General features: G+C 26.1%; 2 protein-coding genes across 2 annotated transcripts in view; one reads left to right on the forward strand and one right to left on the reverse strand.

Annotated features, from left to right (window-relative positions):
* LOC107164646 (uncharacterized) overlaps nt 1–18,021 on the reverse strand; it is a 35,634-nt gene that overhangs the window by 13,868 nt on the left and 3,745 nt on the right. Inside the window, exon 3 of the mRNA XM_089218391.1 lies at nt 2,523–2,653. Coding sequence (XP_089074517.1) covers nt 2,523–2,653 — 131 coding nt within the window. The remainder of the gene's footprint in view (nt 1–2,522; nt 2,654–18,021) is intronic.
* The window catches only part of LOC107164655 (trypsin-3-like), a 38,009-nt gene that overhangs the window by 3,931 nt on the left and 16,057 nt on the right, over nt 1–18,021 (forward strand). The gene's annotated exons all lie outside the window — the stretch shown is intronic.

The raw sequence follows: 18,021 nt of genomic DNA on the forward strand, positions 1-18,021 counted from the left end.
AAAGTTGAAAATGCAGTGTTAAATAAATAATGAAACATGTACACATTAACCTGTATTTTGTTGTTTCATATTTATTTTCTAGATTCTGAGTGTAGTATGTTTGATATTGACAAGTAAACTTATTTTTCAAACACACATTTTAAGATAGATTTATTTTTGTATTTGAGTATTTTTTCACTTGAAATTTGTATTGAAATTGTGAAAAATCTAAAAATTTAATATAACTGTATTATATAGTCATATTTCATAAAAGTAAGGAAATCAAACAATTCAATAATATATTTATCATTCATTTTAATAATTGTTTATAGAAAAGTAAAAAGGATCAAACAGACGTTTCATAGATTTTCCAATAATATATTATATACATAAGAATTGTGTATATATAGGTATAATAGTAAAAACTATCAAATTTACTTTAAAAGTAGGTACCTACCCCTAAAGCTACATGAATAAAAACCATTCATTTTAGTCAATAAAAAAATATGTAATCAGTTCCATATCACTTTAAATATATTTAATAACTAGAGACAGATTATAAGAGTTCATATTATAGTGTTAATGTTTTTTAATTTAATACAATTATAGATTAATATGGTTTAATGTATTAAGTATCTAAAAGGGTCGTTACATATTATATTGATTGTTGATTGGTAAAGGTTGGATAATTCGATTATAGGTATTTGTCCTGAGTCAATATTATCAAAGAAATATTATTGATAGTTTCAGATAGTCCATCAATATTGTTAAATTGTTTGTGCTTTGGTAAGTAGTTTTAAAAATGGATGGGAACTTAATTTTATTCTGAAATTGAAAAGTATTGCTGAGACGTAATAATTTGGGTGAGAAAAATAATCTACATCAAAAATTATTAAGGTACCTGGCGTACGATCTATGGTGGTAGACCACTGACAATATGGTTATTAAAATATAGATTTTCATTATAAGATATTACCATAAAATCGGCTTTAAAGTTTAATTATGGCTGAGACACTATTGAGTACAAAACACCTTTTTTGAGACACAGTTGAGAAAAATTGTTGGAGTATCAACAGAAATCGAAATACAAAAGAAAACTTACACGAATTGAGGATAAAAAACTCTGCAACGTTGCCATTTTCGATTTAGAACTGTATTATACAAAAATATTTGTTTAAATAATTATAATAATTTAAAATATAATATGTCAAAAAATAAGACGATTTCAAAGTCAATAATATAGTCACATTATAATAGTATAAATATATATATATATATCTGTTTGATAATAATAATAATAGTTATGCTTATGCAAATAAGTCGATAAATTTGGGCTCGGTTCATGGCTCACGTCTGATATCAAAATAATTGGTGTAATAAAACGAGAAAATAATAAATTACAAAATGTCGGCTACGTAAATGTGGCATCATCACATAAAAGATTCCATGTTCAATCGTCTAGCTAAAAAGGTACATCCTTAATCATGCTTTACCGTAAATTAAAAATTCTCACATAAAAACGTAAACGGTTAATATAGATACTTATTATGAAGATATAAATTTCTTTAAGAAAAAAATCATCTATGTGCGTAAGAACTTAGAGAAGGAAAGATATTAAAGGCATTACTTTCTGTATAGGTTCTGTATAGGTCTGTATAGAATTATCTTAATCACCTATGATATAAATAAAACTACGAAATGTGATAGACAACCCATTTTATAGGATTCAGTATTGTTGATATTTAACATACAGTTAGACATTTATAAAAATAGACGTTATCTACTTATTTCCAACTATAAGCAAAAGGGGTTAAGTGTTTCCATAATGATTGAAAAAAAATAACGCTTATAAAAATGTAATATGTATATGGAAGTATTAGGCATGTGAATTTATTAATTATTTTCAAATGGATGTATTTTTTTACGCAGGAACGAGCCCAAAATAAAAGTAACAAACACAACATGGAGAAAAACTGTGATCGATTCTGTCTTTAGATTTTTTAATACTTATAGTTTATAATCGCAAAATAATGTGTCAAATGCTGGTGATTATACACATATAAGATATAAGTACATAATAATAATAATAAATAATTATTCAATTATGAATATGTAAGACGCCATTATTACCGTTACATAATAGTTTGAAATACTATGTATTTTAAATTAAAAATTTTTTTTTTCATAAAATTGAAATTAAAGTGTAAGTAATAAGTATAATATCGTAGGTATATGGTATATATTTATAAAATAATTAATCCTTTAAGAGAGCATCGATTTTTCTAAGTAGTTGTTCGAAATACTTTTTTTTAATACTACCTATTTTATAGAATGGATTTACATAGTATTTAAGTCTTAGATGTATCATCACATGATTATTTATTGTTAACTAGTCAGTCAGATCACTCAGATCTATTTATTTTTTATAGCCATGGCAACTTCACCTCAGTAAATACGCGGAGTGATATGGAATTCAATTGGAAAAAAAATGTCTATTCTATTTTCCGATAGCTTGGTGTAAGATTAAAAAATAAATGTTAAACCTTAGCTCGTGGGCGTAAAACGAATGTGGTATAGCTGTCAGTACACCCGCTCCGTCACCGGAATCGTTATCGCATGAGCATGCGCCTCGATGGTTCATTCTCATGGCCAATTTTTGTGCATCGCGAACGATCTGAAAAAAAAACAAAAGAAACAGTTTGATTAATACGCGTTGACTGCAAAAGGTTATTTTGATGATTTTTAAAATATTAAAAGGTTTTCCAATTGTTGAAATTGTATAAACGTAAAACGATTATGTTTTTATTGCACCCCAATATACATCTAATAAATTGCAAAAGTGACTATTTTATACAATATGTAATGTATATAGGTACTATTTAACCTTAAGTTCAACTTTGAAGACAAGTATCAACAGTTTAATTTAAGTTACATCAACACTAATATATGTGCAGATGTGTAGAGTGTGACTTGATAGCATAACAAATAGGAAGGATATATTTATTCGACTAATTCATGAAGTATGGTATTCTGAAATAATTTAATCAATGAATATTATTCGTATTTTCTAGATAATATTTCGGAATCTTTTAGGTCAAGTAAAGTTAATATTTATCACAAATTTCAAAATCTTTAAATAAAAATATATTGCTATAAGAGTTAAAATTGAAACACAATCAGTTATAATATTAAAAAAGCGTGTAAGTCGTGGACGTCGCTCTAGTGCTCTACTGTACAGTAGGTTGCAAGTGGGTTACTGTAATGGATAGAATTAAATTTGAATCCAATGATATTATATTATTGTATACGAAAAACGATTTCGAGCGAAGACGGTTTATCTGTCTAGAATATAATATATAAACATTCAGTGAAAATTTCAAGTATCTGCGGTCATTTGTTTTAGAGTTACGCCAAAATAAGAAAATCGCTAAATGATAAATCTAGTGAAAATCCAATGTTGTAAAAATTTAAATTTCAAACTGTCATAAAAATTTAATTTGAATTTCTGGTGGACATTTTTTTTTTGTGATAAAGATTGACAAACTTGTAAGGAATCTTGTATTACATTTTCAAATCTTAGATTTATGAAGCCTTGTGATTTTTACGTATGTTGTAAAAATTCAAACTTTGAATGCTTATAAAAAAAAATCGTGACTATATTTTATTTTTATTTTTCAATTGCTATTGTAAAAATATGTTAGGTATTAAATTGACAAGCTTTTCTACCCAATAAATAAATTTTTATCGATTTTAATTTAAAAAAAGGCGGGTAAGTCGTGGATGTCGCTCTGTGGTACAGTAGGTTACAAGTGGGTTACTGTAATGGATGGAATTAAATTTGAATCCAATGATATTATATCATTGTATACGAAAAACGATTTTGAGCGAAGACGGTTCATTTGTCTAGAATATAATATTATAGATTATTAAAAATTTTCAAATCTTAGATTAAAAAAGAAAATTTTTTATGAATTTCTAGTTTAAAATAATTTGCGAATTTTCGTGATTTTTACACATGTTGTCAAAATTCAAACTTTGAATGCTTGTAAAAAAAAATTGAGCTAATATATTTCTTTTATTTTTCATCTGCTATTGTAAAAATATGTTAGGAGCCTTTTAATAGCCATTTAAAATTAAAATGTCAGTAAAAAGCTCAAAACATATCTAAATATTTTGAACATTTTATCAAATATATAAAATGCCTATATAAACATTCAGTCAAAATTTCAAGTATCTGCGGTAATTTGTTTTAGAGTTACACCAAAATAAGGAAATCGCTAAAAGTGAAAATCCAATGTTGTAAAAATTTAAATTTCAAATGCTCATAAAAATTTAATTTGAATTTCTGGTGGACTTTTTATTTGTGATAAAGATTGAAAAACCTTGTAAGGAATCTTGTATTAAATTTCTAAATCTTAGATTAAAAAAGGAAATCTTTTTATGAATTTCTAGCTTAAAAATAATTTTTGAATTTTCTTGATTTTTACGTATTTTGTCAAAATTCAAACTTTGAATGCTTATAAAAAAGAATTGTGACTATGAATTTATTTTATTTTTCAACAGCTATTGTAATAATATGTTAAGAGCCTTGTATTAAATTTTCAAGTTACATCAAAAACCAAAATCGATTTTGTCAAAAATTTATTGTGAGTAAAAATTCCCCGTTTTTTCCTTAATTTTTAGTTTGTTTATAACAATTATTAAGAAAAATATTGAGAATCTTTTACTTTTGACCACCTCAAAGTACCAACTAGATTCACTTCCTGATCGAACGAGGTACTGAAGTCGAAAGTTGAAGCATTTTTACTGCCCCAAAACGTGATGACAGACACACAAAAAAACACACACACATCGTGATAAAATCAATACATTCCTCGCTCTGCTCAGAATCTAAAATGTGCATACATTGCATAATAATACATCGATTCAATTAGGTACCTAATACCTATATTGATAGTTAAATCTTTATTAATTATAGAAATATATAATGCCGTATAAATTCTGTATTCAAGAAGGTGTAACACATTTCCACCAAAAGTAGACCTTTCCCTTTTCCACCAATATCCGTTACCACCAAATGAGATCTACCAATAATTAAACCACGGTTAATTTACTAAAATAATTTGTATACTATGCTTATATTAAAATCTTTAATACAGTAATAAGTTTATTAAAAATACTAATGCTGGATTGAAAAAATGATATATTAGTGTATTTAGTTATGTACCTATATTATATTGTATCTACTTATAAGTATATATAATATAATAATATATATAATTGGTTGATATTTTTTTTTCAATCGTAGAATATAGTAGTATAAAATTGTTTTTGTAAAAACGTGGTAAATAATTTTATTTGGTGGAAACGGATATTGGTGGAAAAGGGAAGATATATATACTTTTGATGGAAACGAGTATTGGTGGAAAAGGGAAAGGTACACTTTTGGTGGAAACGGGCATCGCCCATTCAAGAGTATGAATTATGTAAATAGCATTTCCATAACCTCACCTTTATAGTAAATTAAAGGTACATAACCTAAGTTGTTAGGAGGTACATACACAACATTGCTATGGGAAGGTACGACATACATGCACTATAGTTAAATAAATACTCGTAATTTGGGAAAAATATCGCTGGAATAGTAATCTAAATCTTATAATTAATTCTTTTGGAATTATATATAATTCACACTAGGTATACATAACAATCAAATTTATAGTTTTCAAATATTAGTAAAGATCATTATTTGGTGTATGTTTTTCAGTCTTTCAGATCGTTATTTTTTAATTTTGTTTCCATAGTTTCACAATAAATAAAAACTATTTTATTTTTTTCTCTAAGTTAGAATATAACCCTGTATTTTATATTTTATAACTATTATTCTACTTTCAATTTTTAGAGTGTATAGTAAAGACCACCCGTGTTCGAGTGACCCGAATTGAAGACCAAACATGCAAAACCACTAAAGATAAAGTTTTTGGCTTTTTAATGTCAAAAACGATAAATTGTACAATACACCAAGAGAAAAAAAAAACTAGACTGAAATTTATATTAGTTAACTATTTTTATGTGTTGTTATTTATTATTGAGCGAAGCGTAGAAAATATCATTATATGTCTTAATTTGTAATTTATGTAAAATAACTAATAAGTACTTTTGATCCTTGGTAAAAGAGATATTTATTGAATCTGGGCACTTGATTATACATTTACAGTGCATAAATTAATATATTATCAACAGTAGTAGGAAATGGTCGACATTATCAAGTGAAATTATTTTATAATATACAATAGATTTAAGTTCAGCTTTTTCTACGAAATTTATTACAAAATACGTTAACCCAATGATCTAAAGTATAAGAACTAGTAAGCTAGGTATTACCAGAAACGGTGTAAAAATAACGGGTGTATGATGGGTTTTATAATATTAATAATGATTTATATTTCAAATTGTAAGATAACATTTTTTTCTAAAAATCATCGATTTAATATTTGTATAAAAATGATTATGAGACATCTAACGTATTTATTAACTTCTCACAGTATTATTTCGATATTAACGTTAAAAAAATTAATTATTAAGTAGGTAGTTGAATAAGTACTGTAGTTCATCCGTGTTGGTATTATAGCCATTTAATTAGTCATAAATGATCATACAATCTTAACGTAATGGTAACAGTACTCATCATATCGATATTTAAATTAAGTTAAACATTTAAATGTTCATATATCAGAATATTATTGTTTTAAATGCGATTGATAATTATTGATTACTGATTACAACATAAATAATTACATAATTATTATGTTTTGTAAAGCAGATATTAAACTAAAAGCTTTATCAATAGCTATTATTAATTATTATTTAATTTCTAAAAATCATAAAATAATTTAAATTTAGATATAATTTTACAATGAATAAAACAGGATAAGAACCATTTATTTCACTTGAATTAATAGTCATGTTCACTACCCAAAAAATTTACATACTATTACCTATATGGCTAAATTATTATACAAAATAAATGGTAAATTATATCGAACTATATAGCATACACATAATATAATAATACTTATAATAATGTGTATAGAAATAACTCGATTTTTATATTTCTTTAAAATAAATTTTGGATTTTTTATTTTTTATTTTGGTTTAATTAAATTTTCTACATAGATCAAGAAATAAAATGAATGAATGAGTTTGTTTATTATTATTTGTATGTTTTGTAACAACTTGATCATTTGAACAATTAAACTATTATGTAATTTGGTTTTTACACTCTTTAGATAATTCGTTAACAATTAATAATAATACACTTATTCTATAATTATGGCAGAATATTTTTAAATTTTTAATAGCTTTCGACGCACTTCTTCAAGTACGTAATCGACAAAGATTCCGCACGATTGAAATGTTATCTTATAGGAGGAATTATTTAATTTTATTATCAGTGCCCGGTGGTATAAGGTTTTTGGAGAAAGTTATATTCTTTGGTTATACTCCGAATGGCTGTATTACAATTAACTAGATACCATATAATATACGTATGTCGTATACACATGTTCAGTTATATGAAATGATTGTATTGGCTTCTTGCCTCTGAAGATTGATTTAACCATTAATTTCCCTTAGGAAAATAATTATATAACAATACAATAATTTCGTGGACAGTGTGAATGTGTGATATAGATACACATTGTTTCTATAGCAGCAGTAGTTTACTAAATAGAGCTGAAAATTTAATTAATCACAATGAAAAAATACGCTCTATAGTTATAATAGCAGTCGCGTACGGTCTGAAGAAATTCCTTCTTGTTTTTGGTGAAACAAATATTAGTTTTCTAAGATGTCGGCGTGTTTTTTTTTTTTTTTTCAATATGCATATATTTTGTCATACCTACTAACATAATAAATTGTTTTGTGTCAAAAACAATGAAGGCGATTTGAATGAAATCTGAAATTTAAATAACTTACTTTGGGATATTGATGGGATAAATGATGTGATGGAGTGAAAGACGAATAGCCACGATGGCGAGCAATGGTATCGTTTTACGTAACTTATAAACTGTAATTTATAATGGTTAATACTTAATAGCTAACGATCTGGTCCAACTATACCTATAAACTAGAACATAATGTGCATTCATATAAAATATGTATTTTAAAGATATTTTAAAGTGTCTTTTTTTCTTTCTTTTGTAATTTTCTATCGTAATATAATATTTCTAGCTGATTAAACAAAAGAAAAAAAAATTGAATAGATAATTTGTAAACTGACTCTGAATAGGAAATGAATGCCGGGGAATTAGTGGGTCAAGTGTAATACGACAGCGGAACGAGGAAAATCGTTGAGGTTCCACCGCCGACGAAAAGCTATGGCAGTCAGCGAGGGGAGGAGGGCGAAGAAGAGTAAAACGCAGTTGGCAACGTTCGTGTTACGCCATGACTACCGCCGATCGATCCACAAGTTTCTCGAACAAACATCAGTCGATGCGTGTTTAGATAATAAAGGGTATTTTCTGTATATTCGCCCCCACTTAGCCCATCGGGTGCCACCGTGCTACATCCCTAATTTCAACGGGGCTACTACCGCGCTCTAGTTGTGGCTATCTGAACTCGCCACCAACCACCCACCCACCATAATTTTTATCACCATAAAAACCACAATACAAAATGCACGGAAGTCAGTCGTCCTGCTGATGAGAAAAAGTTAGGTAGGTCGAAGGTACAATATATAACTCTAAAAAATCCTATTGATTTTGTAAAATTTAAAATTAATATAAAATAATAATACATATAACACATTTTTTTCAATAAAAATAAGGATAATAAAAATATCGTAGTCTATACCTATAGATTAGGCCCCAAGGTTTGACTCAGTCTGAAACAAGTCCTTCAATACAGAAATAATTTATATAAATCAGATTTAAAACAAACATGAATTATTTCAATTATTATAGATACAAGTATAGGTATATAAGTTATATATATCATATAAGCTATCATATTATATTCGTTATTTAAATTTTAAAATAAATTCGAAAAATGTATTATGAAAATGTAATGCATGTATAAAGTGCTAATATTAGTATAGAAAAATTGCTCGAAAACTTGTTATAGGATAGAGCTACCTGACAGTTGACACTATACGTAATAAAACATATCTAAATGTTGAATAAAATAAACGTTAAATGTATAAAGAATAATTTGAAACTTAACCAAACCGGCAAATTAATTCTGACAAACATGAAACAATTGATGATACGATGGTTGTAAAGAGAAGATATTTGCCCCCATAGTGAGATAATTATCAAAAAAAAAAATTTTAATTTAACATAAACTATACAATATACATTTATAGATATTAACATATAAATTATTTTTAAACAAATTATGAAAATGCGTCTGGTTTTCGTATACGCATAATATAATATTATTATGTTGTAATAATTATTAAACCATCATGCAATTGCGTACCAGTAGAAACATGTAAAACACTTAGCACCTCCAGGGGTTTGAACCCAGAGTTTATAAATATAGACAGGGATATAGACTATAACATAACAAACGAAAAGTTAACCATGATTTTTTAAATTAATTCTGTTTAGGCCAGGGCCACAGTCTTCTCTCCCTTATATCTAACCACACGTTATCAAATCGCATTATTAAATAATACAAGGAACTTGTAACCTGACCTATCCATTGACATTATAATATTAAATAATAACATAATAATCAGATGATTATATGTACTAATTCTGTATGGGTATATGTTTTTATCGTCCAGCGTTCATGCGCATTAATAAAATACAAATCGTTTTACCATTAATTTAATATACAATAGATATACAATATACATATATTATACTAATTCATATCAATGGGTTTATTTTATACATCTAGCTTGAAGATAACTACAATAATAAGCAAATGATAAAGTTTGTTTGACAAATAAAAGTTAATATTCATAATGCTTTTTGCTAAACCATTATTGAAAATAAATCTATCAAAATACCTGACCTACCTAACCAGTTATTCAAATTTAAATTTAATGTTTAATTATTATTCAAATTTACTATTTCATATAATAGGTTAACATTGTTAGGTACATTGTTAAAAATATTAAATAATAATTATTTTTGTTCATATACGATTCATATTCAGTAACCAACACATATGGAAAATGTAAAAAGGATGTGTGAGATTGACATTGAATGTACGTAATAAACGAATGTATATAGGTATATTGTACATATAGGTATATGCTAGCTAAATAGGTGTATCTACACATATACACATATAATATATATATATATGTATATATGTGTGTTTGTGTGTATTATCTATATGAACATTATACATATTACATACCACACAGTTATCCTCAAATATATTTTTAGTTATATTATCTACCTAGTTATATGAAGAATAAATTGAAAAAACTTCTAAGAGATTACAAAATCAGAAGTACCTATTTATTCCTAGTTGGAATTAATTAAATATTGACTAGCAAAATATTAGCATATCTGTTTAAGAGGATGTCAGCGCTCTATTTGTTTTCTCTCTCTGACCCACGCGTAATATAGACAAAACGCATTTACGAAGAATCATTTTTTCTATGTCTTTAAGTAATTTTAGAGTAAAACCTTCCATTACAAAAAAGATAAAGAATAATATTTTTGAGGGGATGACATATCGATTTTATATTTTATTGATATTTGACTTTGTATTTGATTTTCAAAATAAACAAAAAAACACTGTACATTTAAATAATGTTTAAATTATTAAGAGACAATATTTAGACAAATCGATATGTCATTCCCTCAAAAATATTATTTCCTATCTTTTTTGTAATGGAAGGTTTTACTCTAAAATTACTTCAAGATATAGAAAAAATGATTCTGCGTATATGCGTTTTGTCTATGTTACGAGTGAGCCAGAAAGAGAAAACAAATAGTGCGCTGACATCCTCTTAATAATACACGTCTTATCACTTATGTATATACAAATAATATAATTAATTTGATGTTCAATGTTCATATACATGTATATGTGTGTATGAAAGTTATTTTACAATGAAATACGTATTCTGTATTAATGTTTCATTATACCTATATTACTTGCATAGAATATATCATAAGTATAATTGATTAAAACTTTATAAAATTTAAAATAGTAACTAATAAACTAAAATATACTAATGAAGTACTAAATGAATAAGATTTGAACTAATAATTGCATTAAAAATAAAACTGTGAGTGATTTAATACTGTTCACATATAATTATTATTATTTAATAATTATGTAATTTTAGGTACGTAATTTCCGTACACCAGATGACAGTTAAATTTATAAGTTATCAATGTTTGATTATTAGTAATTTACAATACTAAAAAAGCAACAATTAACTGACTTCATTCCCAATTTTAGATTATAGACAGTAAATCAAAATAATAGGTAGTTCTTCATAATTAATGATTTCTATGAAACTCTTATAATTTCTCTACTTAAAGAATAAATATAATTCATATAATCATTTGATGTTATGTGAATAATTTGCTTAGGAAATATTTCAGTATTAGATACGGAACATACAGCATTACTGCCAAATAGGCGTTATACACAAACATAATACATCATTTAGAATGTTATTGGAAATAAAATAAGTTTTTATTTATTTATTACGTTTATATATATATATACTTGGTGAACTATTGCAAATGTTTAATACCTATATAGGTATTAAAAAAGTAAACAGATAGTTTATGAAATTAATCATTCCAGAATATTAATTTATAAACACCAGATAAATCATATAATAAAATAAAATATATACTATTACGAGTATATTATATACAGTATAAAATTACTATAGTAAGAATAATGGACAAAAAGTTACATTATAGGTAATGTAAATGTTGTAAAAGTTATATAACATATTAAGAGGATGCCATCACACTCGCATGTGCTGTCTTCGTCTTACAAACGTATAACATAGCAATAATCGAGAAGGTTCTTTAGTCAAAACTAAGAAATGAGATTTTCACACTATAAAGAGGAGAATATTTAGTGTGTAACATTGTTTTTAGTTTTTCAATATCACGAATACAAAAAAATATTCAAGTTAGAAATAATGAATTTTCAAACAATGAGAACCTTTTTAGATTCTGAACGGAGTGATAAATGTATTGATTTTACAATGATGTGTGTTTTTTTTTTTGAGATATTTATAGACCACTGAAATTTTCGATTTTTATAAGAATTTTTTTTTTGAAGTGTCGGTAAAAAATTTTTAGATGACTAAAAAACTTGAAAATTTAACACATGGTTTCTTATGAGTTGTTCTTATTGTAGCTAAAAAAAATTAAAAATCGTTAGTCACAAATTTTTTTTAAAAGCATTTATAGTTCAAATTTTTACGAAATCTGTCAAAAACGCGAACATTTGCAAGTAATTTTAAAGTTGAAAAATCATAAAAACTAAGGATTAAAAATACAACACTAAGTTTTCCATAAGTATTCCTTCAAGTAGCTATAGAGAAAACTCGAAGCATCATTATACGAACAATTTTAGGTGCGTTTGAATTTAAAATTTTTACGAAATAGCGTAACGATAACGATTTATCCTCAAACGATTTTATACATTTGTTATAATTCAAAAAGTATAAGTCGTAGATACATGAACATTTTACCAGTTATTTAGATTGGCATTTTCTTTACATTATTTAATTTTCAAAATATTTTGACTTTTTTTGAGATATTTATAGACAACTGAAATTTTCAATTTTTCTGAAAATTTTTCTTTGAAGTGTCGATAAAATTTTTTTGGCCCAATCAAAATACTTGAAAATTTAATACAAAGTTTCTCATAAGTTATTCTTATAGTGATAAAAAAATTATAAGAATACATAGGCACAATTTTTTTTTATAAGCGTTTATAGTTCAAATTTTTACGAAATCTGTCGAAAACACGAAAATTTGCAAGTAATAGAGAAAACTCGAAGCGTCATTATAGGAAAACGTTTTGAGTGATTGAGTTTTAAATTTTTATGAAATCAGGTATATGTATATCTATGATAATATAAGGTATTATGAATTATGATAACTACATACAATGTTTTTGGAAAAATTGATTAACCATGCCTTATGCAAAATGCGTCCTAATTGAAAAATAAAATATTTGTTTCAAAATAGAATATAATATGGCAATATTTAAATATAATATATCCTAGACTGTCAAATCATCTCCGTTAAGAATCGTTTTTCGTATACAATGATACCTATCATTGCATTCAAATCTAACCTACCCAAGTCAGAGGTCCACCCCACCACCTAATGTACAGCAGAGCGACATCCACTTACCCGAATTTTAGATTCTGAGCGGAGCGATGAATGTATTGATTTTACCATGATGTGTGTTTTTTTTTTTTTTTTTTTTTTGTGTCTGTCATCACGTTTTGGGGCAGTAAAAATGCTTCGATTTTTGACTTCAATACCTCGTTCGTTCAGAAAGTGAATCTAGTTGGTACTTTGGGGGGTCAAAAGTAAAAAATTCTTAATACTTTTCTAAATAATTGAGAAAAACAAACTATGAAAAACGGGAAATTTTACGCACACTCATTTTTCGACAAAATCGATTTTGGTTTTTGATGTAACTTTAAAGCAAATGACCATAGATACATGAAATTTTCACCTAATGTTTATATAAGTATATTATATCCACCATGCAATTTTCAAAATATTTCGACTTAAGTTGAACTATTCATAGGCATTTCAAATTTTCGATCATTATTAGTTTTTTTTAAATTAATATCGATAAAAATTTATTTGTTGGGCAGAAAACCTTGAAAATTTAATACAAGGCTCTTAACATATTGTTACAATAGCAGTTGAAAAATAAAAGAAATTCATAGTCACAATTTTTTTTTGTAAGCATTCAAAGTTTTTTTTTTTTTTTTTTTATTAGGAAAGAGCCCTCGGCAGCATAGGCCATTGGGCTTACAAAATATGAATAGCTTAAATTAAATATTTACAGTAAGAAACGTACACGAGAGAACTTAATTCTAGATTTTGGATTGAAGGTTTGCTGCTGTGATGAATTGGATGATGTCTGTTATGGCCCATTCAAAGTTTGAATTTTGACAAATTATTTTAAGCTAGATATTCATGAAAAATTTTCTTTTTAAATCTTAGATTTGAAAATTTAATACAAGGCTCCTAACATATTTTTACAATAGCAGTTGCAAAATAAAAGGAATACATAGTCACAATTTTTTTTTAAGCATTCCAAGTTGAGTTTTGACAACATATTATTATGTAAAAATCACGAAAATACAGAAATTATTTTAAGCTAGAAATTCATAAAAAATTTTCTTTTTATATCTAAGATTTGAAAATTTAATACAAGGCTCATAATATATTTTTACAATAAAAATTGAAAAATAAAAGAAATGCGTAGTCACAATTCTTTTTTACAAGCATTCAAAGTTTGAATTTTGACAACATATTTAAAAATCACGAAAATTCGCAAATTATTTCAAACTAGAAATTCATAAAAATTTTCCTTTTTAAAACTAAGATTTGAAAATTTTTAATAATCTATAATATATCCTAGACAGATAAACCGTCTTCGCTCAGAATCGTTTTTCGTATACAATGATATAATATCATTGGATTCAAATTTAATTCCATCCATTACAGTAATCCACTTGTAACCTACTGTACAGCAGAGCGACATACACGACTTACCCGCTTTTTTGTATTTGTGGTATCGAAAAAATTAAAAACGATGATGCATTTCGTTTCTTATAGTTATGACTGTAGCCTTCTCGATTCTTTCCTGCGCAAAACAGTTTTCGCTACGACGCTATACGTTATACGCCCTTTTTTATAATAATTATATTTTTGTTTTCATCAATAACTTTAATAGACACTTAATACTTATTTATAATACCTTATAGTAACCTACATACATAGTCGTTCATGTTTTTGGTTTTTCTAATTATTCGTAAATTTGAAATCCTTTCACTTAATAACATTAATAACGCGTTAATACTTGTACTAATATAGTACTAACAATGTTAAAAAATAAATGTTATTTTATTACTATTTATGAATTAATTTATGTAATATCAACATTTTTAACATGACAGGTGACAGCTAACACTTTTCGATATTTTAACGAGGTGTTCCTTTTTAGAATTTATTAAAACTGCAGTAAGAGTATAAATATGTTATTGATATACGTAGGACAATTCATTTTACCAATTCATATACTGTTCTCATATTATCTTAAAATATTTAAATTGATGTATTTTACATTAGAATATGACATAAATACAACAGCAATATTAGGTTGTCACGTTAATAATTTATGATATTATAGTAGAGGTTATAATGACATAGGTATAATAAATAATTTTACTTAAAAATTGATAGTACCAAACATTAGCCTTTAAATAGTATTTACTTGACACACACACACACACAATATATATATATAAGATTTTTACATTGCATACATTTTTTTAACTATTCAAAATATCAACAATGGATATTGGAATTATTTTAACCCAGAAAAATACTTAAAGCCTAAATACAGTTATTACTGGATAACAGTGAGGATTCTATTATAACCTCTAATATAACAATTTAGTCAACCTCTAGAGTTTTTTGATATATAATATATATCCTGTAAAAGCGGGTAGCTACACGTAGGTACCTATTGTAATCGATTGAAAATATTTTTTTTACAACTTTTATAATAAATTATTAAACTATACCTACATACATATTTTAATCATATTTGCGTGTTACAAGTTTTTATTATTTTGTTGCGTTTTGTGGTGCAATACCTAGTAAAGGCAAATTATTTTACAAAACATCCGTATTGCAAAATATTGGTACATAGGTATATATAATATATATTTATATTATTGACATTTTGAAATGTTTTATTTTCAATAGATTTTTAAGTGGGTCTGGTACAAAAAACTATTTTGATACTCTACCTAGGTATAATAGAAGCTTTTCAATAGTTATATTTTTAAACTTTTTAAACTCATATTATGATGAAAAAAGCTTGCTTATATTGTTATTTTATTTCTACAAAATTAAAAAAAAAATTGTTTGATTAAATACATAAAAAATACATTTTTGGCAATATGTATAATATAGGCTGAACAAAAAAATGTTTTATTCATTGCGGCATGGCTGGACAATAAAAATCAATACTTTTCCGGCCTATTATTGTGGTTAAAGACATTGGCAACAGGTGTTATATAAGCGTAGATACATTGTTGTTAGTACAGTCATAGTGGTAGGTTTGAGTGGTTTGACGGTTTATGAGCACGTATTGGCAACTAGATCGTTGGACAAAATTCGGACAATTGAATTTTGAAATTGGGCCAACGTACGTAAATAGCCGCATACGAAAATAGATGAGCTATACGAATTAATAATTATTAGCAAAACAAATCAAATATCGTCAAATTTATTGTGATTAAGATTGTTATATTCCATCATGTAGAATTGCTGAATCGGAAAAATGATTAAGTAATATCTATTACAATACGCTGATATGGTTAATATCTATACTGACTATACCTTTAATATGTGTTTTAATAATTAAAATTAATTATCATTTGAACTATTTTTCACGTATTTTAGGTGACGAGAGGAGAGGGAGGATTGACTGTATCTTAAGTAAATTTTCTAAAATCACTACGGCACTACCACATTCATTTTAATTTGGAAATGTTCCGTGGTAATAAGAGGGAGGAGGGACATAGACTTAGTCAATGACAAAAGGCGTCATTAGCCGTCTGGCTACGGAATGTGGCTAAAATACAGAATTAGAATTTCGCAACCATTTTTTGGCGATTGTTGTACGTATTATTATTTATTATTATATTTACAACTGAGTTCACAACATAAAACATTTACATACTAACTAAAATATTAGTAAAACATGAATGAACTGACGTTAAGACCACAATGAACATACTACAATGTATGGTGGATGTCAAACAGTTTAAAGAAAAGATTTTGATGACAATGCAAATTGGAAGGTATCTAAACGCTAATAGATATGCCAGAACCGTTTTAGAATATTAAGACTATGTATTATTCATCTTATACCTATTTTAAGACAATGAAAAATGAAAATTAAGAAGAATACGATCGAATTAAAAAATTCATCAAAAAGTGAATAAAAAATAAATTATTATTTCAGAAAACTGATAGTTGATAAGCATAATATTGTGCAATGTTTTCACATAGCAAAATGTGTTGTTATTTCTATCTATACATATTACACCAGTATACAGTATACACCATAATATGCAAGCAATATAATACTAAACTCGTGTTCTACCGACATAAGAAAACGTTTCAATTACTTAATTCAACAATATTTATTTAGAAATTTACTTCAAGGTAGACCATGATTCGAAAATCGATTTGTTTTAATGTATTGATTGTGAGAAATTGCTGGTCACAAAGTATATCACAATAATTAGTATTTTTTTTGATAAAATGTTGAAATTGATTGGTAGGTATTGGAATTTATTGCAATAAATTTCCATGGTGTATTGTAAAGAGTTTATAAGTTTTTTTATGAAAATTATATAATTTAAAAATAAATGAGTATAAAGTATAAGTTAGTATAAAAAATTACATTTAAAAATGTTTTGATGGGTAAGTTAATATAGTCACTACGAAAAAACCATATATTAAAAAACTGACATTTATATTTCATTAAGAGATATGTAGTATAATGTATTTTAAATCTTACAGTTTTGAATAGGTTTATACTTAATAGTAAAAGAATATCACTAGCCCGAGATCGTTTATGTTCTAAATATCAATAATTAATATGACGTGTACCCACTGTACCCTCCATGTTTTCTCCGTCTTACAAGTGCGTAGCATAACAAATTTTACGCTCAGTAGATCACGCTTTGCTTCGTTAGCTTAAAAGTTAGAGTGAATTGATTTCTTATAAAATTTAAAGGTAAGAATATTATTTATACGACCTCAT

This window comes from Diuraphis noxia, unplaced genomic scaffold, assembly GCF_037042655.1.
Source record: "Diuraphis noxia isolate RWA-SAM2 unplaced genomic scaffold, SU_Dnox_SAM2 contig0002, whole genome shotgun sequence".
In the NCBI taxonomy this organism is placed as follows: domain Eukaryota; kingdom Metazoa; phylum Arthropoda; class Insecta; order Hemiptera; family Aphididae; genus Diuraphis; species Diuraphis noxia.